Source organism: Haliotis asinina, chromosome 10 (assembly GCF_037392515.1).
Source record: "Haliotis asinina isolate JCU_RB_2024 chromosome 10, JCU_Hal_asi_v2, whole genome shotgun sequence".
Classification (NCBI taxonomy): Eukaryota; Metazoa; Mollusca; class Gastropoda; order Lepetellida; family Haliotidae; genus Haliotis; species Haliotis asinina.
Genome location: NC_090289.1, coordinates 53,297,494 through 53,323,133, shown reverse-complemented (window position 1 = coordinate 53,323,133; position 25,640 = coordinate 53,297,494). Strand labels below are relative to the sequence as shown.

The following is a 25,640-nucleotide window of genomic DNA, read 5'->3' as shown; positions in this document are numbered from 1 at the left end:
GGTGAAAGTAGAGGACCCGTAAGGACACACACACGCTGTGATATGGCAATCCAAATGTAATAACATTAGGAGGAAGATTTGTGGGAAAGTTGTTTTTTTTCTATCAGTGCAAGGTGTTGTAGCACCTCGTGTGGACGCCACGACGGCATCACTCACCTTTCGGTCCCGACGGATGGAGCTGGAACTTGTTACAGGTGAGTTTGATATGTTGCTGGACGTACGTGCACCTAGTCTTCAAGGCCATCAGCTGATCTTTGGTCACGTATCTGTAGTTAAGTGAAAGACCCGTGCTTCCGCGATTGAATCGCACCTGAAAGATAAAATCGAATGAACGAGTACGTGAGTGAGTGAGTGAGTCCGGGTTTACGCCGCTTTTAGCAATGTTCAAGCAATATTACGGCCGGGGACACCAGAAATGGGATTCACACATTGTACCCATGTGGGGAATCGAACCCGGGTCTTCGGCTTGACGAGCGAACGTATTAACCTAAAACCTACCCCACCGCCCCAAGTGTATTCATCACCAGGGTTAAAGCATAAATGGAATTCACGCATTATACCATGTGGGGACGCAAGCCTTCCTGTTCGACGAGGTGGGTATTTGTTTGAACCATATTGAACATGATGATAACCTACCGTCGCATATTCGTTGTGCTGGATGATGGTGATGCCCATCGGGGGCTCCGACTGCATCACGCACTGGGCATGAAACGGAGCCACGTTGGCTGCAACAAGATGTCGACAGTCACTAAACTGCCACAATGACGGAGCTCCCTCCCCACACAAACAGACCCACTCTCAGTGTACGGCGTGAGTTACATCACCCTGACACATTCACAGACCTAAATGTAGTGTATCAAAGTGACAGGATTCCCCATGTCTATGAGAATATTTATCCTATGACAGGGAAGAGTGAAATAAGCCTTTTCTTCCGCTGATTCCCTCTGTCAACATAGTCCACAGTATATTATGTAAATATATTAGTACAACATTCATACGAGAGGCGATTGACAAGTTCTGAGTCTGGCATAGGCAGACGGTACTTACAGACATTCAAGAGTTCATTACTCAATACATTCCATTCATCGTTGATACACAGTTGGCAAGAATGTTGTGTTTTATTCCATGTGGTCGCCCCCTTTCTCTTGGCTGTCCAAAACGTTCACTTCTGATAATTTCGGGGTTTTTTTCATGTTTGAAACAGATGAACAGATGACGGTCTTACTGGACTAAATCAGGGCCCCGTTTCACATAGTTCTAATAGCCTAAGAGCTCGTAACCTTAGCATGTCGCAGCTCCTATACTGTAACATAGGAAGTTACGAGGCAAGTTACAAGATCTTAGGCTTACGAGATTTTCCAAAGTTCAGTCCCTTGTAACGGACGTGCCCAACAAAACACATCGCTCCGTTTACGTCACCTTTATGTGAGACCCGGAATTTGTCAATCAAACCTCCCATAAGAATTGTCTTAAGAGGGTATACGGTAGTATTCGGAGATTGCTACAGTAACTAATATTTTGAACATAAGAAATAATGAAAGTAAGATCTTAATTGTTTTGCATTTGAATAATAAAAATGGGACTAGTTATCCCACATATTGTGGTAAATCGGCATGCAATATTAAAAACAAGCATAAAAGTGATTTTGAAACCTGTAACCCACTCCATTAGAAAACGTAAAAAGAGTAAAGCACACGTCACAAACACTAAAGTTGCCTCGTCATAGGCAGTAGGGTTTTCTTTGTCATCGGAACGTACCAAGGGAGAGAGTGGTCAGATGTCGGGACGTACCACCGGAGATAGTAATCAGATGTCGGGACGTACCATGGGAGAGAGTGGTCAGATGTCGGGGCATACCACCGGAGATAGTGGTCATGTGTCTACATACCAGCACGCGGAATGGTCAACTCCGTATCAATGAGGGCGTCACATATGGGTGTGGTCTACAGCCTATGTGCGCGATGCCAGGGAGAAGGTCACAATATGCACCGGGGCGTGGTTTACATGCATATTATTGAATGAAAGTCACTTCCCATATCAATGAGGTGTGCGTTCGGTCCATATTCCACCATACATACGGCACTTTTTCGGGGAAATAAATAGCTATGAGTTCACAACTAACAGGGCATAGCCAGCTGGTCTGCTGTTCACAATGATATCAGCTGTAGATCGGCGGTCACTATATGTCTACAATCAAGAGGCAAAGGTCGATACCCAACTAGAGATTTTAGACCGCTAAGGATGGGTTGCAATGTCGCTGTGTTGTTGACCAGGCCAGATTGACGAAAGATGGCCACTGGTCAGCAATGTTTAAACTAAAATACATCCAGGATCTGCTTGAGAGTGTTCTGGACAAGGGAAGTTTTAATGAAGACGGTGAGTGAAATAAGACCCGTCAGACGGGCTAGTTTTCTGACGAACGGTCCAAATTTACAGCTAGCCAGCCCGACGGTCTGCTATTTTTTTAAGATAACATGTTCCATATATCTGAGTCAACATTATTTTCTGTGAATTATCTGGTATAGCCAAATTCATTTGATATCTGGCTGGAATATGGATTTATTTCATGCACTGGTGAGGGATCGAAAATTGAATCATGCACATCGATTCTTCACATACAAATTACAACAGTTGCCTTAAATGTCAGTTCCAGAAGACTGCAATTTGTATTGTTTTTTAACTTGCTTGGTAATAACCACCAGCTGCCAGTCCCCCAGTTAACTAGCAATCCGACATGTCAGGTAGTAGTGTGGTCTGTTGGGTAAATGTGGTAATCTTGAAGGATTAACAAACCTTCAAGACCTTTCTCCGTGAACATGCCGAAAAAGGACTATGCTCTTGTACAGTACTGCAAAAAGCAGCACTGTAGCTCACCTGGACGAAGGCAATTGAAGGTTACATGCAGAGGACTATTTAGACATCAAACAAGAATAGGTGGTGCTATGCCCTTGCCTACACATGACATATCAACACATTTGAAAATTATTTCCTGGAATATGGACATCAGTATATACGTTTTCTTTGTCAACTGTGGCTGTTGCTGAGTGCCCTTGAAAATATATAAATCCATTTGCTCCAATGAAAGTTAATTGTTGTGCAACAGATGTTTTACATATGCTATCTCTCTTTCTAGTTTAGTTTCCGAGTAGAATGATCTCAAAGGCAATCTATCACACCACAACATACATAATGCATTTCTCTCAATAAAACTATCAGCCCTCAAGGACGCCACCATAATTATGATATGTTCAAAAAAAGTTACGGATTTAGATTACAATGTTAAAATTGAAAGTTCGAATGAATTAATGCAACGTTACAATAAAATATCTCTTAGGCCCTCCACCGGTCGAACATTATTTAATAAATACAGTTCGTTTTACCACCATGTACAGTGTAATAAAGCACACTTTCGCCCTGAACTATTATAACGTTAAAGCACCCAGACCCAAGCGTCCTCGTGCTTTAACTATAATAGTTCAGGGCGAAAGTGTGCTTTATTCCACTATACATGGTGGTAGAGCGAACTGTATTTCTTTTCAACGATGCCGTATTCAATAGCTTCTAAGCGTAATTAGGAGATAAACATACTGTGTTGGAAAATCAGAGGTATATAACGAAATTATAATAGCTCTAAATTTGATTTAAAACCGAACGCGTAGCGTGGAAAATCAGAGGTATATAACGAAATTATAATAGCTCTAAATTTGATTTAAAACCGAACGCGTAGCGTGGAAAATCAGAGGTATATAACGAAATTATAATAGCTCTAAATTTGATTTAAAACCGAACGCGTAGCGTGAGGTTTTAAATACAAAATTTAGAGCTATTATAATTTCGTTATATACCTCTGATTTTTCAACACAATACGTTTATCTCCATTCTACCATTAGCGTGTTATTCAGATTTTTAAACAAGTACCTAAAGTGTTGGAAAAACAGAGATATATAACATGATTATATACCTCTGAATGACTTTGATTAACCAATCACAATCCAGTATTTACTGAAGTCACGGTAGAATTTCGATTAATCTATGGCAGAAAACAAACGACCTGTGTGGGACCTAAATTAAGAATCCTCGCACAGGGCTAACTGACGCGCTGTTCTTTTGACGTGTCAGCCCCCTACGTTAAGACAAATGTTACTAGAAAAACAAATGATGAACAGTTTGGTGACGGTTTATGTTCAGGTTAAATATCTTCTCTACATCATTTTAATTGCATCCTTGATTCTCCTAAACCATACAAGGCAATATGACCGCCTCATTTCTACTACTAACGAAAGTTTAGATCAGTACATTCAGAGTCAAGCGACGTTCCACGATTGCATTGTGGGAATGTAAACATTGCCAACATTACCGTGTCTCTGTAAGATTTTGAGTCTAACTATGAGACATTTTATCCCTCGGAAAACATAAGCGTAATGTTTCTACAGTGATGCTGGCTGTGTGATGGAACTGCAAACCAAGAAACGGGATGCGACGAAGCAGTTTGCTGTGGAAGGCTGTACGAGGCGATGGCAGCTGACATCCATCGTGAAGTCGGTTACATTGTGAGGTAATGCAAAAACGTTCGATTACGAGGGGGCAGTCTGGAATGGCGCAGTGACGTCAACACATTTTGACGTAATGCAAAAAGTGCACATTATCGTCTAATAAAGTATTGTCGGCGCCTTTGATCTTTCACCGAAGCATCTTAGAATTCAAGCTATGTTATGTCCCTTCGGACGCTCTTTTGGAATATCATGATTTAATCCAGTTCGGTATACACCGACAACAACGCATGCGACAGTTTTAGACGTACGGAGCAATTGTTCACATTCCATAATATGACAAGTGTTCTCCGTTTATGAAGCTGTTCGTCTCCTTTCAGTTACGATTTTCGGCAAGTCGTAAGGAATGATAAGTCATTTACTGAATCATTAAGAAGCTAAAGTGAGTGCACATGTCCCAATATATATAATATAGACTAAGATATTGTCGAGAATGAGTGACATTGTGCGTTTAGACGTTTTCCACAAGCGATCAGTCAGGACTGAAATGCAGCGATTTTGTACATCGTCATAATTTTTAAGCACTCTTGGCCCTTGGCCCGTTTCTTAAAATATTCCAGGAGAAAGTTTTACTTGTTACTATTTTGAAAATAATGACGCCACGTAAACGAAATGAACAAAAGTAAGTCTGTGGATCTCCATACCGATGTGAGATACTTGCAGGCCTGTACACGATAAGAATCTTTCTAAACATGTTTATCAGTTTGACCTTATGATTCCCCACAATTCTTGACATCGTCGACAACGTCACCTTACCGACCTCACTCGGAATTAAAATATTCTAAAATAAGGATAATTTATGTTCATATGTGTAGAACTTGCATAGGGACTTATCTATATCTGCAAACGCTTACATGCATCTGTACATGTGTATCTATACATGATGTATCCCGATGTGAAAAAGGGATCATTTTTAAATTGACATGCAGACCAGCACCCTCCACTGCAACACACTCACGGACCTGACACCGAGAGTACTTACACGTACCGAGCCTTGCATACACAGCTGAAATGGCAGGCAGATCTCTCCGATTAAATGTTATATTCAAGTAAAATGCTATTCCTTAATTTCATCCATGCATTAACAAGTCATGTAGAATCCAAATGATTTGTATAGGGGTGCTGAAACGTTCGTTCAAAGGTTTTCCCCACATTCATAGTTTGTTGGCAGTTGTGAAAAAATGAATATTTATAGATGTTTGAGTAAACAGTGAAAAAGGATGGTGCGAAATGAATGTATACTTTAGTGGAATTAACCCGCCCTCCCCATCTCCCAGTACAAATCAGATGGACGCTAAATGGCCACACTAGCAATACCAGCTAACACTGAATGTGCACGAACCTGGACCAGGCGAAACCGTTGGTATGATAATTTACGAGGTTCTTACAGCTCCTCTCACGTGAAATATGGCAGTTAAGGCATGGCCACATGTGGCACTCCATTCATTTACCATGGCAACAAGAAATCCTCATTTTAAATTATTTAGAGCAAATGGTATATAAAACAATGACGACGTGACAACAATATTGATTATTATTGATATCTATTTTACTTAGTTTGGAGATCAGGGGCTAACTTTGATTGGTGTTTAATGTGAAGTAAGCACAAATATCCCTGGCATGCTGTTTAATAAGGGACATATGCTAAATGTATCACAGGTGACGTATTAATATCCAGCTGCATGCTTTGAATTAAGCAGTGTGTCATAAGGCATGCATCACAGCCTTGCCCGCAAGCTTTGAAGCAAGCAGTGTCACATGGCACATTCATCGTAAGCTGACTTAATGCTTTAAAAAAGTGCAATGAATCATGATATACTTATCATAAGTTGGCATGCACTGTAATCAGCATGGTGAATCATACTGCATTCATCTTCAGTTGATTGCATGCTTTGAAATAAGCACAGTGTATCATGGTACATTCATCATAAACTGGCTGTTTGCTTTGAAATAAGCACAGTGTATCATGGTGCATTCATCATAAACTGGCTGTTTGCTTTGAAATAAACCCAGTGTGTAATGTTACATTTATATCATAAGCTGACTGCGTGCTTTGGCATTAGCACCGTATGTCACAATAAATTTATCAAAAGTCGACTGCGTGCTTTGAAATGAACACAACATATATTGGTACATTTATCATAAGCTGGCTGCGTGGTTTGGAATAAGCACAGAATCATAATAAACGCATCAAAAGTTGATTGCATGCTTTGAAATAAGCACAGTGTATCATGGTACATTCTTCACAAACTGGCTGCATGCTTTCACACAGATAACAGATGGTATGCAGATTGTCAGCCTTCCTCACTTGGCCTAAATGATGGTCTGTACAAGCACAGATTTCAACGGTTGTTGAATGGCAAATTACTAACTGGCATAATAACAGGGTAACAATGAACTTGAAAATCTATAGACTATGAGCTATCAAATCTATACTCATTTCTATATACTACAAGATACATTCTCATTCTACTTGATACTATAAGATCTATGCGAAATCCACGACATATCAAACTATCTACGTTGTAACTAGTGCTACACTACATGTACCGCGTCTATCATATATAATACAAGAGAAACAGAGGGCTTCTATTAGCCTTGTGCTTCAAGTTGAATAACGAAACGTTGTGCATAAATCCAAAACGAATATGGCATCTATATCAGATTGTCTTAGACCCGAATTCCAACGTCTATATACCTAAGAAGAGCCTTATACGTATACGCGTTTGTTTAACTCTTCTTAGTACTCTTATTACTTGAAGATACCGCAGTGTAACATTTTTACGGCAATATTACACAAGTGCAATACCGCTTGACGTGTGAAGTCAAAATGGTTCAAAGTTGTGACGTCACAATGCTAATGTCGCTGTCGCACTTTTATTCGACCCTACTTGTCGCGTGGAAAGCTGAGAGTCCTCGCACTGTAGGCAATTTCGCCGCAGTTTCTGTCAGTTTATGTTGGCGAGTAATAAACAGAATACTAAACTTGCTTCCGTGAAATACCATATTTAGTAAACTCGTTAAAGGTTTTGTATCAAACTCGCTTTCGCTCGCGTATGCACTTACCGAAACAAATCATCAAAAACCCCAACTCAACCTATAAAGTTAAAAAAAACGCGATGAAAAAAACCCGCGAAATCGGAATTCAAACGTTTCACTAAATTCCCCCCAGCGCTGGGGAAAAAAACTGGTTTCAACAGCTATGCTGCGCTGCACTCATAACGCATGCGCAGTGAGTAGGTACGTGGAGCTTGAAACAGTATGAGGTTGTGAGCAGTCGTCTAATCTTGGTTGTGTACATAAACAAGTAAATAATCTACTCGTTACACGTGAGTGCACATCCACCGTCAGTGACTGGGTTCGGTATTGCGCCTGCTTCGTTTCGAGGGAGGTAAACCCAAGGACAAAATATTGCACTTTGGATTTGCGATTATACGCTTATAATTTTGCTTATTTGTCTTTTCACAATCACCAATGCATTTTATATATCATGAACAAGTGATAACTGTGTTTTAATTATATTTGATTTTTTTGTTGCATGTGACCTTTAATTAAAATGATATTACACGGAAGGTCGTTTAGTATCCTCTCTCCATATAAACCATTGTGTTTATTCGAGCATTGTATGTATACCCATCATGCACTAAAAGAACACCATTTGTGATCTGGGCCCTATAAGTACACCCGTTATGTCTATCTGCGCTCTTAAAGTAACCTAGCATATCTAGGCCTCTAACTACATCAGTTTTGTGTAAGACCCTTTAAATAGGCCAGAATGAGAAACTAGACACTGTAAGTGTACCAAGGTAATAAGTAAATAATGGCATAGCAGAGGATTGACTTACGTCTTCTTCTCCGTCCTGAAATATCACATAGTTATGAGACATTAAGCCTTGAAATGGAATACGAGAACAGCACACATTTCCCACTCCAATGTATAACAGACTCGGGAATGTGATTTGATCGTACTTACGTACAGTCCAGGTGAAATTATAAACATTTTAAAATTCACAGATCGTACGATGCATATCACACACATATCGTCAGCTTTGCACGTTAGAACTACACACATCTATGATAGAAAATAGTTGTAGTGTTCACAGAGTCTAGCCTCTACATACTTCACCTCCACGGATGGCAGACATAAGATGCAGAGTTCAGAGCGTATACAATAATCGGAGATAAACGTTCTACATATGAACAAAACCCTGATGACAGACTTACAAGCTGTAGACGTAAGAGTGCGCTTACCAGCATTACGTCAATTACAGAAAACAATTGGAGGGCACTTGTTGGCTACATATCAAGAGAGTACAGGCAACAGGGATGAAAGCGACACCAACAGAAGAGAATCGTTTTTCAGCAACTCTGTATTTCAGCAAGACAAGCATGACTGAACACAGCCAACGGTGTCAGCCGTTGGAGAATTTCATTATTGCCATCTAAGAAGGACAATATAAAATATACACTAATAACACTATGCAATATAATACAGCAATACAATAATTAGGGACAACAGTTCCATAACTTATTATTTTAGTAAGCAATTCAGTGATGAGCGTGAAGAGTTCCGGAGTTAAGAGCATCCATCTGTCATTAATACACTAATGAGAGTCAACGCAAAAAGGTTATAAACTGTACGGCCAAGTGTATATATCACTGATACACTGGTGAGTGAGAACAGTTCCAGAACTAAGTCTATATATCGGTGATACACCAGTGAGTGAGAACAGTTCCAGAACCAAGTCTGTATATCAGTGATACACCAGTGAGTGAGAACAGTTCTAGAACCAAGTCTATGTATCAGTGATACACCAGTGAATGAGAACAGTTCCAGAACCAAGTCTGTATCAGTGATACACCAGTAAGTGAGAACAGTTCCAGAACCAAGTCTGTATGTCAGTGATACACCAGTGAGTGAGAACAGTTCCATAACTAAGTCTATATATCGGTGATACACCAGTGAGTGAGAACAGTTCCAGAACCAAGTCTACATGTCAGTGATACACCAGTGAGTGAGAACAGTTTCAGAACCAAGTCTGTATCAGTGATACACCAGTGAGTGAGAACAGTTCCAGAACTAAGTCTATATATCAGTGATACACCAGTGAGTGAGAACAGCTCCAGAACCAAGTCTACATGTCAGTGATACACCAGTGAGTGAGAACAGTTTCAGAACCAAGTCTGTATCAGTGATACACCTGTGAGTGAGAACAGTTCCAGAACCAAGTCTACATGTCAGTGATACACCAGTGAGTGAGAACAGTTCCAGCACCAAGTCTGTGTATTAGTGATACACTTGTGAGTGAGAACAGTTCCAGAACTATGTCAATATATATCGGTGAAACACCAGTGAGTGAGAACAGTTCCAGGACCAAGTCTGTATATCAGTGATACATCGGTGAGTGGGAACAGTTCCAGAACTAAGTCTATACGTCAGTGATACACCAGTGAGTGAGAACAGTTCCAGAACTAAGTCTATACGTTAGTGATACACCAGTGAATGAGAACAGTTCCAGAACCAAGTCTGTGTATCGGTGATACACCAGTAAGTGAGAACAGTTCCAGAACTATGTCAATATATATCGGTGAAACACCAGTGAGTGAGAACAGTTCCAGAACCAAGTCTGTATATCAGTGATACACCAGTGAGTGAGAACAGTTGCGGAACAGAGTCTATATATCAGTGATACATGAGAATTTGAGAACAGAATTAAATATATATATATATACACTAGTTTACCCTAGACAGGGATGACTAATTAGGGAACACCAGAAATATGTTGACTTACGCCGAAGGACGTTACCTGAAACAGATTTCAGGCAAGAGGTTTGAGAATAAACATCGTTTTCTTTACGACATACTCTGAAAGTATGACTACAGGACAATACATCTCAAATTCAGTGGGATAACGCTTCATTTCTCACAAATAGAAATAACATTGATTTTGTAATCATAATCCGAATTCAATTCTACGTAGCACAAAGGTGTGATGTAGCGTCATTCAATTCACATCGTCCATCATATAAACCGAGAATGACTTTCTGTTGCACAGCTCCTATTGCTGTTAGCGCAACAGCAGGGCCAAGGTCACACATCCGGGCAGTGACCTCGAGGGCAGTGACGTCGTCTGTCTTCACGGTCCACGTGTAGATAAAGATACAAAGGAAAGGTTACAGTAAGGAACAGTGCCATGAATCACATCCTGTAACGTGGGGGGTGGGAGTGATCGGTCAGAAGGTCACGGTGTCGGTTAAAGTAAGAAACAGTGCCACAGAGCACCAAGTGCCATGTGATGTTTAACATGGGGGATATCGGAATGATTGGTCAAAAGAATGGCAACCATTGACATGGCGTATTGGGTATAGTGGGTCTTGAAAAAAAGTAATGTCATGATAATGTAAGTAACACAAACCCGTCAAACAACCGCAAGATTGGATTAACCAGTTTTAGAAAGGATACAAATATAAGACAAGGTAAAATGGTCTTGTAAAAGCAGACCATTGCTGCGTCCTGGTCACAGGTCACATAAAGTAACCAGACCAGTAGCTACTCACACCATGGCCGCCATCTTGCCTTTCTGCCTGCAACGACGCCACAAGGTTAGCATGTCGTCAATGCTTGTGACACAGTCTCACATTTCCAAGAAGAGAATATGTAGTCTGTCTTGTGAACAAACTACAGCCTCCGCCATGAGATTCGGGAATGTTTGTTTGTATCAGCCAAGAAGAAGTTGTAGAACTCAGTTGTAACACAGTTTAGGAGATAACAACTCTAACAGAATCTAATAAGAATGACGAATTTACTTGATAATGAAAGTTGGTGTTAAATGGGTGCAGCTGCAAACATATAGCATGGCAGATAGAATCATACATACCAATTCTAACTTCTGATCTTCACGAATGTGAACGCCTTTGCAACATTAATTTGGTGTTCCTTTCCAAGAAGCTATGAAACGGTTATTATGGAAACACACATATTTTTCACAGCTCATACAATTTAGTGTTTAGATAACACGAGGTAAAACTTACATACAGTAAAAGCTGTCATAACCGGCATCTGTCCAATCCCTCAAGTTGTCAACACTGGCATAAAATACTCAGCCCTGTCCGTGGCTTGTACATTTAACATTTAGCTCTATACTCCGGCACTCTACCTAAACCAGATTATTTCTTCAGTCCTAATGAGTGCCGGTTTAGACAGCTTCCACTGTACTATTATGAAGGAACTGTTATGTGCACAAGTACCTCTTACGTACTGGAAGTACCAACATTAGTGTCAGATATAATAACAAAGTGTCAAGGGAGATATCCTCACCGTTTCCGTCTGTGGGTGGACCGTCAGGATCAATGAGGTATGTGTAGCTGTCCTTTTTACCCACAGACCTGTACTTCTCGCAGTTGGCCTCGATTCCTGAGCAAGCAAGACCATGTTATCAAGACGTACAATATATCTATCTTCTGCAATGTAAAGGCACTAGTGGAGTAGTTGCGCGGACGTCACAGTTCATTCTGCGTTGCGTCCCTTACGAAGAGACAGGCCTGTGAACATGGGTTCGAATCCCGGTTCATCACGTGTAAGTATCTCTGTTTGTCGACATCAGGCCTCTATCGTGTTTCAAAACGCAAAATGCTGTTATTTCAGAAGCCTTTAAAATGTTGTTAAATTAAACATGGGAAATCAATGAAAACAAGAAGAACTGAAATATATATATGGCATGCTTCTAGAAGAATTCCTTCAGGAAGGCGAGACTAGTTGTAGACGTACCGAACTGTTCATTGCTGCAGCGGATAGGGCCAACGAACGACACTCCTTTCTTTTGACCACTGAACGACACGTTGACTGACACGATAGGAAGGTCGTTCCTGTCGATCTGGACCCCAAAGTCCTTTCTGGTCTTGCCATCATCTATAGCACAGTTACATTTGGAGCCACGCTCGTCACACGTGTCTGTCACACCACACCCACAGGACCTGTCTTCATCGGGAAGACCCCCGGGGAGGTAGCTGAGGGGGCGGCCATCTTGACCAACTCCCACCGTCACATCCTGTTTACCGTTCTGTAAGAACAGATCACATAGCAGTGTAGGGATATGATGGCAGGCGCACAGAATACTTGCTTGTGGTAACCAACGTAACATATCGACGAAAAACTTATTTGAATTTTCAGAAAGTTTACACATACCGCACTCAACACTATTTGGCCTGTCACCTGTCTCTTTATTAGTCTTCTATTCCCTGTCCCGCCATCTGCTCCTTCATTTAACCCATTCACCCGACCCTGCGACTGCCCGTTCATCCTGTCCCGCCATCTCGCCCCATCCATGCATACGTCATGTACGTTGATGCTGAGATCCTTACCTGGCATTCATAGGACCATGACTGGTCACAGAAAACAGATCCCTTGATGAGAGCTTCCACGGCCGGGAGCGGCACGAGGTAGTTGATGGGCTTGGACCCTGTTTCCGTGAACTCAACTTCCTCCTTCCTGGAGCACAAGTGTAGAGGGTCAGAGAGGTGAAGTGAAATTGAGTTAAACGGCGTACTTAGGAATACTTCGCTCATATGGCGACGTGCATGTGTGTGACTGCTTGTACTAGCTCAGAATTTTTATAGTTGGTTTTATAGTGCTAGCTGACCGAGATACCATGCCGCATGAATACCATATAGCATGATCGTTACACCAGATCTGGATATGAGAGTGAGGGACATACCCCTCACAAGGCATGATCGCACACCAGACACAGAGACACACCTACCCTTCACATGGTATGATCGTACATCAGACACAAACAGACACCTACCCTTCACAAGGCAAGATCGTGACACCATATCTGGATATGAGAGTGAGGGACATACCCCTCACAAGGCATGATCGCACACCAAACACAGAGACACACCTACCCTTCACAAGGCATGATCGTGACACCAGATCTGGATATGAGAGTGAGACACATTTACCTCACAAGGCATGATCGCACACCAGTCACAGAGACACACCTACCCTTCACAAGGTATGATCGTGACACCAGACACAGAGACACACCTACCCTTCACATGGTATGATCGTACATCAGACACAAACAGACACCTACCCGTCACAAGGCATGATCGTGACACCAGATCTGGATATGAGAGTGAGACACATTTACCTCACAAGGCATGATCGCACACCAGACACAGTGACACACCTACCCTTCACAAGGCATGATCGTGACACCAGACACAGAGAGACACCCACCCTTCACAAGGCATATCTGGATATGAGAGTGAGGCACGTACCCCTCACATGGCATGATCGTACACCAGACACAGAGAAACACCCACCCCGCACATTCATGATCGTGACACTAGATCTGGATATGAGAGTGACACACCCCTTTACAAGGTACGATCGTTACACCAGGCAGGGAGAGGCACCTACCCTTCATATGGCATGATCGTGACACCAAGTACGGAGAGATACCTACCCTTCATATGGCATGATCATGACACCAAGTACAGAGAGACACCTACCCGTTCACATGGCATGATCGTGACACCAGGCCTTGATATGAGAATGAGACACCTATCCTCCCCAAGGCCTGATAGTGACAACAGGCACAGGGGGACACCTACCCGTCATGAGGTATGACTGTAATTCCGAGGTTTGGATTCGATTCCATGTCGCAGTGAACGAGGATTGGATCAAGGGGGCCGTCGGGGCCGTCCACGTCGATGAGCTGCGGACCACTCAGCTTAACCTTCAACTTCTGCTTTATCTCGTGGCAGTTCTTGAGAATATCTGAAAACGAACGTCATCAAACTAATAAATATCCTTTTACACACAGTTGGATAATTGTCATTATCACCACCACCAGCATAATCATCATCATCATCATCATCATCATCATCATCATCGTGCAGACTCACCTATTGGTTTAGGTGCGCACTTTAAAGGTCCAACTGTCCAGTCTACAATTCGACCGTTGTTGTCAAACTTCACTTCCACAGCAGGAAGTTCAGCCTTGTCCACAATGATACCTGTGTCAATTGACCGCGCGGGGTTTTGTCCGTCACAGTTGCAGACACTTTTAGGGTTTGCACACACTCCGAGTACGCCGCACGGACACTGAACATGTAACAATCAAACTTGATAACAACAGCGCTAAAGAAATAGTAAAACTAGCAATAAAAAAATGATCAGCAGAGGCGTAAGGGTGGCAGAATTGTATCCCTTTTGCACGCCGGAAAGTGAATTCGAATCCTTAGTGCGCCGATTGGTTTCCCTCGGATATGTCCCCGCCTGGCACATAGCAGAGCTTGCCTTTGTCCATCACCATCCCCCTTCACCATCCCCATTTCTCTGCCCCTTCATCGTTTTCCTTCATCTGTCCCCTTCATCTTTCCCTTCATCTGCCCCTTCATCTTTCACTTCATTTGCCGTTCTATCATTTCCCTTAATCTGCCCCTTCATCTTTCCCTTCGTCATTTCCCTTTACCTGCCCTTTCATCTTTCCCTTTATCTGCCCTGTTCCCATTTATCTGTCCAATTCACCATTTTCCTTTATCTGCCCAGTCATCATTCCCATTGATCTGTTCCCTTCATGCTCTCAGCCTACCTCCTTTAGCATTCTCCTTTATCTTTCCCACTTATCTAGTCCCTGTATCGCCCCCTTCACCCAGTTCATTTGTTTCTTTTCTTCCGTTCCTCTCTCAAGCCAGACATTGAGGATCGTGGGTTCGAATCTCTGATACCCATATTTGTTTTTAGGTTTGCCAATACCATACACGTGTTTCACCAAAGTGGTACAGTTAAATAAAGTTGATAAAAATCAATAAAGTTGTTTGGTCGCGGAATCATGATGTGGGCTAACTTGTGTTACCCACAGCTTGCTACATTTTAAGGAGACGAAAAGGAGAAATATATTTATATATCACATACTAGTCTCATAGTCCCAGGAGCATCATTTCCATACCAAGCCCTCAACGTAATGCTACAGCACTAAATGTAGCAAGTCTTGTAGCAAGATTTCTTCAGTCTGAATTTCTGACTTCTTTTTAAACTTAGATGGGTTTGTTTGTTACTATTTAATTATATATACTAGTCTATAGAAGGAGTGGTTTACCGTCTGCTGGTGTGATGTTCCCCAGCCTGTGCGGGTGTTGTTCTTGGCGTCAATCCAGGAAACATGGGCCGCAAGGTCGTAGTATGATGCACATTTGATCCTGCAAACGTCAAGATCCGTTACATCACCTTCCCAGGGAATCATGTCAACACCTTGGGGTTAGTTGAAACTACATGGCACTTTTACATCAGGCGAACTTGACGCATAAGAAGGATCACACAAATGGGACAACAAGAAGAATCATACACTCAAATGGCACAACAAAAGAAGCATACACAGCTGGCATAACAAGAAGGGTCACACAATGGACACAACATGAAGGATCATACAATGGGCACAACGAGATACATCACATAACCAGATGGCACTATAACAAAGACCATACACATTTACCATTAAAGCACAAAAGGACAAACCAGAACTCCTGAGAACAGAACAGAGATCCATCCACCAAAGGTTTGATCTGGTCGGGTGTGGCAGTGTAGGGCACAGGAAGATCCTCGCCTCCTCCCTTGGACTTCCGGACATTCTCGTCCTGTGGGTAAATCACCGTGATGCCCATATCACCGCGCATGTCACAAGTCACCTGAAACGGAATGAACATAATATGAATAACTTTTAACCTGTTTCCAGTCAGTCACATAATCGGCACATGTTTTAATCATTAGGGATGGATTTATGATGCCACGTTTGCGCCCTACTGAACATTTCCCTCCATCGTCATGTTCTACGTGAGCACATGTACACTGGTATTTTCCAAAACGCGACATGTTTCGCAATCTGTCACCAGCAGATTTTTGGTCTGATACCTGCAAATACATAACGCTGATAATCGATAATCGCTCTGGACAGCCGAGGGCAACACCTCAAGCTCAGGACAGATAGGTCAGAACAATGGCATTAGGAAAACACCTGGAAACTGACAATCAGGTGAGAAATCGGTTGCCAGAGGCAACTGCAGTGAAAGAACATGCATCGAATACCACTTGTCAACCGACAACTTTCTGCATGTCATTTGACATCAACGACATCAATGTCTTGTGATGATCAGTGTAGAGTTAATATTGTATTTTCTGCCGAATCGTGACTAAAGAAATCGGCTTTAGAGACGGACGAATGTCCCTCCTTTGTCAACACTCAGTATGGGCACTTCCTCTACTGAATGCATCTACAGTCTTGGGAAAACGTGTAAATAAATCCATGCACTAGACATGAGCGCGGTGTGTGTCTCACTGACGAGTGGAACGACATGATGGCATTGGTCGACTAAGAAGCATGACTCAGTTCATGCATGTCAGGCCACGATGAATTTTGCCCAGTATCAGTACTCTCGCTGCAAAATGCTATTCCTAACCTCAATTAACGATCTAGTACGCCACCTTCCCATCCCCACAGTCATTAGAGCTGATCATCGACTTCTTTTCTTGTTTTGCACAGTATATATTCGGAATCGTACAGTGTACATTTATTAGAGAACACCAAACCATACTACTCGTGGTATCTTTATGTTGTGTAACACAACAGCTGCACTTTACCAGGAAACATGACATCAATTCCCAGTCGATGGAAAGGCTCTGTAGATGTCACTAAAGTGTGCGTAACAGTTGTTGTGGCATCTATGGGAGACCGTGGGAGACTTCGCATTTTCGCGATTTTTGAAATATTGAGGTCTTAACTAATTATCTGACTGACTTACTGACTAAATTTTAAGACGTGCGTTAATTTTGCAAAATCTCGAATTATGGCACCGTTTCTATGTTTCGTATGTTTCAAAACATCTAAATCGTAAGAAGATCGACATTAAGACGCATGTCCGGTATTGTCTTCCACAGATATGTAATAAACTAACCTCAACAGCTTTGACGGGCCCAGTGCCGTCGGTGTCGATGATGTACTTCCCAGACGGCGAGGAGGAGGCGTTCCGGAAGATTTCGTCGCAGCTTGTTGGCAACCCTGCGTCATGGAATTTGATCCAACATGTAGACAATCCGATTATTGTGTTTTGTGTAAAGAGTTTTGTTTCCACGGTCCGATAATTTCATATTGTCGAATTAACGCTTAAATATAAACGTTATAGATTTTAAAGTGCTTTCAAAATAATATCACCGTGGAAACACGTTCAGTTTGAAATATTACCTGATATTCAGTATATAAAAGAGAGAATCCGCCTCATGTCAAAATATCGTTCAGGTATGCCTCAATAATACTGACGCGATATCATACGTCATTAGACAAGACTCGGCACCTATGCTATGGATTGTGACGCGATATCATACGTCAGTAGACAAGACTCGGTACCTACGTTATGGATAATGACGCGATATCATACGTCATTAGACAAGACTCGGTACCTAAGTATGCTATGGATAATGACGCGATATCATACGTCATTAGACAAGACTCGACACCTATGCTATGGATAATGACGCGATATCATACGTCATTAGACAAGACTCGGTACCTATGCTATGGATAATGACGCGATATCATACGTCATTAGACAAGACTCGGCACCTATGCTATGGATAATGACGCGATATCATACGTCATTAGACAAGACTCGGTACCTATGCTATGGATAATGACGCCAGGATCAGTGGTCACTTATGCATAATGTGATGACATATTAACTGGGTCATGGACTGCCTATGATATTAAACCAGTGTAAGAAACATGTTTTGGGTTGAATTTTGGGTATAAATGCATCCAACCTTGTCACTACGAAAGAAACAAGATGTTGCCTCTTTTTCCACTTGAATTTGGAAATAGACGCCATTACTCATCAGTGTAGGTGTTATGAATATTGTTACACACAGACAGGATACTTATCACATTGCCTGTTCTTTTACTCCCTTTCTCTTGATGTATATTTCCATGTCATATAATTTGGTGCTTAGTCACGAAATAATGGCTATCACCATGCCTTCCTGTCTTTATTGTCTGTTCAACTTCATGAATGCTGGGTTTTTCCTATACTAAACTACAAATAGATGACCTACGTTCGCATATTTTGCCGTCCCCGCTGAAGCCGTCTTTACACACACACGTGTAATCCCCCTCCGTGTCTTGGCAGTCGGCGTCCGGGGAGCACTCGAACGTTCCTTCCGTGCACTCGTTGATGTCTGTAGTCAAATACCAAAAATGACATGTTCACATGCAGCCCTGTCATGGTATAACACGCAAATCAGTGTGCTTCCACCGATGGAATGGCAAATTACGGACATAGTTCCTAACTACCTTGGTATATATACACCCGAATAACAGTGTGCACGAGGCTGCTTTCATTACACTTCATATTCATCCACAATGGTTATATAACGTATAACACTGATACAGTTATTATGTGTATATAACTGACTTAGGGCTAGAGCAAAACCCCGCCATGGTGAATGGTGCCTGTTTTGCTCAATTCGGGCTGATTTAGTACTGTGAAACTGTAAACAGTCCTTAAACAATATCACTTGGCTGTACAGTATATGAAATTTTCAATATGCTTCAGAGTAAACAGTGGCGTTTGTGTGATCTGTAGAGTAAGGCTCGTGAAAGTCGAGTAATCAAGAGTGCTGTAAGAAAGACACTGCCTCCAACAAGTGTACGACATCCAAGTAGCAACACTTACTATCACAACTTCCGATGCCGTCCCCGGCGTATCCGGGAAGACACGTACACTCCTGGTTCTCGCACTTGCCGTTGGCGTGGCAGTCACGGTTCACGCGACATTTGACTGAAAAACAAGCATGAGACTGAGGTCACATCTGACATCCATGGCGTCGCATATGCCATATTCCATCATTGATGTTTGCAGAAAATCAACAGATATCAGACAAAAAGTTAGAAACAAGTTACACATACTTTCAACTGTAGAGGTGACCTGTAAATAAGGACTGCGGGGACGGTTTGTGCCAAGTAGTGATAGCGATCATTACCATTAGTATTATTATCCTTTTCTAAACTTTACTTACATTCGTTATTTAATACACTTACAGACGCATTCGTTCCCTACACGCTCGAACCTCGGTTCACAGGTACAGTTATAGGAACCAGGTTCATTGTGGCATAAAGAATATTTTGGACACGGATTTTCTATGTCGCATTCGTCGATGTCTGGAAAGCATAAACATATGTACATGAGGAATGTCAAACGAATCTGTTGAATAGCCGAAACAATGGCTGTACAGATTATACACCGTAATATCTGCTTAAACAAGTTAGCTGCAGTATCGATACAACTGCTGAAACATGGTAGCTACAGTGTCAACACAGTTGTTGAAACATACTTTCTACAATATTGTTAAAACTGTTAAAAATGTTAGCCACAGTACTGATACAGCTGTGAAAATGTGTGAGCTACAATTTCTATTTACAGTCTTGATACAGCTGCCAAACATGTTAGTTACAGTCTTGATACAGCTGTTAAACATGTTAGGTACAGTCTTGATACAGCTGTTAAACATGTTAGGTACAGTCTTGATACAGCTGTTAAACATGTTAGGTACAGTCTTGATACAGCTGTTACCTACATGATACCTACAATATCATTACACCTGTTGAAAATATGTTACTTACAGTATCGATAAAATGTTTGAAACATGTCAGCTACAGTATCGATAAAATGTTGAAACTTGCTAGATACAGTATCGATACGAATTTATTTTGAAACATGTTATAGCCATAGTATCGATAACACTTTTGAAACACGTTAGCTACACTATTGTCAATACTGTTGTAAAATGACAGTTACATTACCGTTACAAATGTTGCCGTTCCCCCTGTAGCCATCCTTGCACTTGCACGTCTGGTTTACACACGTGGCATAAGGGTGGCACCCTGAGTTGTCATGGCAGTTGTAGATAACTGTGGAGACAATCAGAGAGCCGCATCGTGGATACACGTCACTCCTAGATCTGACTGTAGCATTACCATTTCCACTCCAAACATACAGCTGTCACTGCCTTACCCCTTCAAACATACAGCTGTCACTACCTTACCCCTTCAAACATACAGCTGCTACTGCCTTACCCCTTGAAACATACAGCTGTCACTACGTTCCCCTCCAGACATACAGCTGCCACTGCCTTACCCCTTCAAGCATACAGCTGTCACTACTTTGCCCCTTCAAACATACAGCTGTCACTGCCTTACCCCTTCAAACCGACAGCTGTCACTGCCTTACCCCTTCAAACATACAGCTGTCACTACTTTGCCCCTTCAAACATACAGCTGTCACTACTTTCCCCTTCAGACATACAGCTGCCACTGCCTTACCCCTTCAAGCATACAGCTGTCACTACTTTTCCCTTCAAACATACAGCTGTCACTACTTTGCCCCTTCAAACATACAGCTGTCACTACCTTACCCCTTCAAACATACAGCTGCTACTGCCTTACCCCTTCAAACATACAGCTGTCACTACGTTCCCCTCCAGGCATACAGCTGCCACTGCCTTACCCCTTCAAGCATACAGCTGTCACTACTTTGCCCCTTCAAACATACAGCTGTCACTACTTTCCCCTTCAAACATACAGCTGTCACTACCTTACCCCTTCAAACATACAGCTGCTACTGCCTTACCCCTTGAAACATACAGCTGTCACTACGTTCCCCTCCAGACATACAGCTGCCACTGCCTTACCCCTTCAAGCATACAGCTGTCACTACTTTGCCCCTTCAAACATACAGCTGTCACTACTTTGCCCCTTTAAATATACAGCTGTCACTACTTTCCCCTTCAGACATACAGCTGTCACTGCCTTACCCCTTCAGAAATACAGCTGTCACTACTTTGCCCCTTCAAACATACAGCTGTTACTACTTTGCCCCTTCAAACATACAGCTGTCACTACTTTCCCCTTCAAACATACAGCTGTCACTACTTTCTCCTTCAGACATACAGCTGTCACTACTTTGCCCCTTCAAACATACAGCTGTCACTACTTTCTCCTTCAGACATACAGCTGTCACTACTTTGCCCCTTCAGACATACAGCTGTCACTCTATGCAACATACAACTCTGTACTTACTTTTTCCACAGCCAGTGCCGTTTTTGAGACCGTCACCGGTGTTTGCTTCCGGGCATTTGCAGTAGGACTGGTTGTTGACAAGCTCCGTACAGATGGCCTCCAGATCGCAGTAGAGGAACTGATTCTTGGAACAGTTGCCGTTCAGGGCCGTGGTGTAGTTAGGTGCCTTTTCCTCCACGATGGTGTCTAAAGACGCACCTGCAACATCAACACAACAAGCAGCTGAGAAAACACTGTCCGTGACAACACACGTTTCAGTTCGTGGTCTGTTGAATAGCAGGACTATCCAGAACGAAAAATCGGTTGTTTGACCCTAAGTTGTGCTATACCAAATATATGATTAACCTTTCCTACTAATACCAATATGGGTATTATCCACCTGATGATCACTCGGCAGGATCCTTCTCGCTGGTCAAAAATCAAAATGATCTGGCAGGTTGGTGAGCCATCAGTATGGTCGCCTATGACAGTGCACTCTATACAACGACGTCCACCTCCGGAGAATATTTTCTCGATCTCATTTCATCCCCATGCTACTATCGTCTGACCGTTCTTTAATATTTGACTTGACTTTGCGTGTGTTTGTTGAGCACGGGGCGAGAGAATACATACGCCATCGTGAATACCTTAGACCACCTCCATCTGGTAGTGATTTATGACTATATGATTCCCGTGCAGTTGGAACTGTACACGTGTACCAACATCCTTTGTGGTTTGTCATTTAGCGCCTTCATGCTCATAGCGAATAGGTAACTCAGGGTTAATTCATAAGTTGAGTCAAAGTCAACAAAACATAGTACAAGACAAGGGTGCAATTCCCCCATGGATACAATGTATGAAGCCCATTTCTGGGAGCCCAATCCTGATGTTGTTGAAATCTTACTTCATGCCGTACTCATTCACATGACATTCTCCGACAACCCACTTACAGCTGCCACATTAAATGCTCTTTAAAAGTCAGCTTCAGTGACATTCTTAGACAATACGTTTTAATGCAGTTGTGCTTATCTTTAGACTATGCTACACACCCAGAAGGCCGGAGCCTGTTGCGTATGATGCTGTAGGCACCATATGTTGACATGGTGTAGATCTATACAAGCCAAATGTCAACCTCTCCACGCCTTCAGCCGCTCCCCTTACAATGTTAAGGTCTACACAGACAAGAAAGCTGGTCAATATATGGTAATGTCTGCCATTCCGTTCCGCATACATGTTGATAACAGTTGTCACATGTAAATATCTTGCAGCGGTATGTTTGAAATATTACATTCAGCGTGACATGGCACTCCAAGATATCACCTTTCTGTCAACCTCATCTGGAGTCGTGACCCACGTGGCACTCAGACCTGTCAATCGCTACGCCGTTTGTATTGTCTCAAACCACTTTCACCAACAAATGGTCGACTGTAGCATTCACATGAACTCGACTTACCAGATTTGATTTGATGATGTTTAATGACTGGAATGTCCCTTGTGCCCTTCTGCTTTTGCTGCGGACATTGTTCTGAACATCTGAGGTGCATTGTTCGCAATTTGAGAACGCTCAGTATATCAATTTGTAAACGCACTGTGACGGTTATGTGATGTACGTAATAAAGTTTTGACGAAGTCTGATATTATTAGGGAACAAGGTCGATATCGAAATTATTTTGATTATGATAATGATAACAATCTTTATTGTCCATTCCTAGATGAATATCTTGCCCAAGGCAATATTATTTTTACCCCGGGTAACGCAAGTTGCTTGTGACGCGCTGGAAGGTTAATAGTCACATGATTTATAACAAGATTAGGAGGCTTTGACAATTATAAACCGAAATTTGAATGACTATTAAAATCAAAGATGAGATCCAGAAAGTGACGATTACTCTTGGACTTTGTGGACCATATCCAAGTCAGTTTCGAAAAACTAATACTAATATCCACCTAATATGCATGTGCACAGATACTGGACGGCGTCTTCCAAACGCTGTATCTGTGCGCGCACTAACCTCCTTTCGTCAATCGTTTTATATTTGAAACTGGCACATTATCTTTACACCTTAATGTTACTGTCCTAAAATACATATATGATGACAGATATCAATGGTTCGAAAAGACTCCAAGTCGGGTCAACGAAAGTCTGTTTCAAAATTCCAGCCTCCAGCTAAGTGTGTTGAGGTGGGTTTTTTATGACAAAGACATGTTTATCTATCTGAGGGCAACGTAAACGTAACTATCGCAGGATGAACATTAACTGAAAACTTTTTTAAGGTTTACTTTGCTTAAGAACTATTGAAAAGTCTACAGTTCAATGTTAAGACTATAAGAATGCACGCCACCAATCATTGCCTTGCATTTATATGACTTTGTGACTTTGTTTCAAGAGACACACTGTATTTCAAAGAATGATACAATGGAAACAGTTTGTGGGTAATAAAGAAGATGGGTGTCAGGTTCTTTATTATGAGGAACACAGCGTTTCGGGCTACAACCTTACTCCCCTATCAGGTGAATGCATGGTGTGAGAGGTAGCATATATCAACAACAAAGATGCAAACAGAAGAATGGAATGAGTTTAAGCAGTTATGGTGGCGCTCTGTAGCTGACTCATCGAAGGGTTATTACTATGTAACAAATAAGGTTTTCAGAACCTTATTTGTTATAATTACCTTATTACTATAGACGCTGGTTAACTAAATTTAGAACTTCAAACCACAGGTAGCGGGACGTTGCTACGGCACTGAACGACATAACAGAGCCTGCCTACATTGTACATCATCTGTCTGTGATGAACTTCACTTCTTATACTGTCCATCAGTAAATGATCTCAGTTTGTCAAAAGTTGTCAAATTTATTAAAACTGGAAATTGTTCAATGCCTTAACATGTATCGGTATATTCTTATGTCACTATAGGTGATTTTAAGAATATAATTGCTGTTCTGTTCTGTTCTGTTCTGTTCATGGAGCAAACGGAAGCCAGCACCTACGAGTTAGTTAACGTCGAATGGACGCCAAGGCTAAACAATTACTTATAGCTGAATAGAAGCTAATATTAACAATTACGTCGCGTTGACAGAGGATGAATAATTGTACTAAACGCAGCAGAGATTGACATCTTTAAGGAAGTACAAACAGACTACATAGCATTGGTAGTAGCATCGATACCAAAAATTTCGCTCTGTTAGTACATTGAAGAAGTTGTTATCCAATCTGTCTACGTTGACAAATTGGGAAGTGGCTTTCAAACTATCCAATTAAACTGACCAATCAAAACACGTGTACTTACCCAGTTGTAGGGTTATTGCCAGGACCAGGCCCAGGGAGCCAATCAGCGCCCAGTTTGTTTTAATCATTCTTCAGGCCAACCTCATGAGATGGATCTGCTAAAAGAGAGAATGCTCTAGAGTCTTTAGGAGAAGAACAGCTTCATTTAAAACATCACATCATATGTTAAAGTCCCAGACCAGTATTACACAATCTCGAATCGGTAATTTTGGATTTCACTGAGTGTATGCCGTAATCTTTCGATTGAAGATAAGCACTGTCTTTTCTTTTGAATATGATTTACCTGTCTTGCAAAGCTTTCAAACAGTTTCATGGTCGACACGTGGATGATAGTTCCAAAGTTGACCCTTCAGTGTCAAGCCTTATGTCTTTACTTGCCTTGCTCTGCCTTGTGTTTGTGCTAACGATGGGGTAGGATACGTTGACACTCACTATGTGATAAAGATTCATAGATACATGTCTTCTATACAACCGAAATGGTGCAATGGCTTTCGTACAGATTTCTCAAGATTATGAAAAATCAGTTCAACCCTTCAAATTTCTATCATATGAGTTGGCAAGCTGATTACCACACCGTGTATTTTAGTTATATTTAATGTGTCATCTTGTCAGAGTAAGGAGGATATTGAACATACATATTTACTGATAAATAAGACAGTTAACCTTGTATGCCTGTGTTTCCACGTAATGAAG

General features: G+C 41.8%; 1 protein-coding gene across 2 annotated transcripts in view; it reads right to left on the bottom strand.

The window, feature by feature from the left end:
- LOC137299111 (uncharacterized) overlaps positions 1-25,640 on the bottom strand; it is an 82,366-nt gene that overhangs the window by 46,432 nt on the left and 10,294 nt on the right. The window contains exons 2-18 of one of the 2 annotated variants that reach the window (XM_067831614.1): positions 24,949-25,042; positions 21,680-21,877; positions 20,405-20,512; positions 19,643-19,762; positions 19,278-19,382; positions 18,658-18,780; positions 17,508-17,611; positions 16,075-16,244; positions 15,659-15,758; positions 14,463-14,661; positions 14,169-14,334; positions 12,912-13,038; positions 12,319-12,610; positions 11,869-11,964; positions 10,343-10,357; positions 637-725; positions 157-310 (exon numbers count right to left, since the gene is read on the bottom strand). In XM_067831614.1, the coding sequence (XP_067687715.1) occupies positions 157-310; positions 637-725; positions 10,343-10,357; positions 11,869-11,964; positions 12,319-12,610; positions 12,912-13,038; positions 14,169-14,334; positions 14,463-14,661; positions 15,659-15,758; positions 16,075-16,244; positions 17,508-17,611; positions 18,658-18,780; positions 19,278-19,382; positions 19,643-19,762; positions 20,405-20,512; positions 21,680-21,877; positions 24,949-25,015 (2,233 nt within the window). In that variant the 5' untranslated portion in view covers positions 25,016-25,042. The remainder of the gene's footprint in view (positions 1-156; positions 311-636; positions 726-10,342; positions 10,358-11,868; positions 11,965-12,318; positions 12,611-12,911; positions 13,039-14,168; positions 14,335-14,462; positions 14,662-15,658; positions 15,759-16,074; positions 16,245-17,507; positions 17,612-18,657; positions 18,781-19,277; positions 19,383-19,642; positions 19,763-20,404; positions 20,513-21,679; positions 21,878-24,948; positions 25,043-25,640) is intronic. The other variant, XM_067831615.1, reaches the window with a different exon arrangement.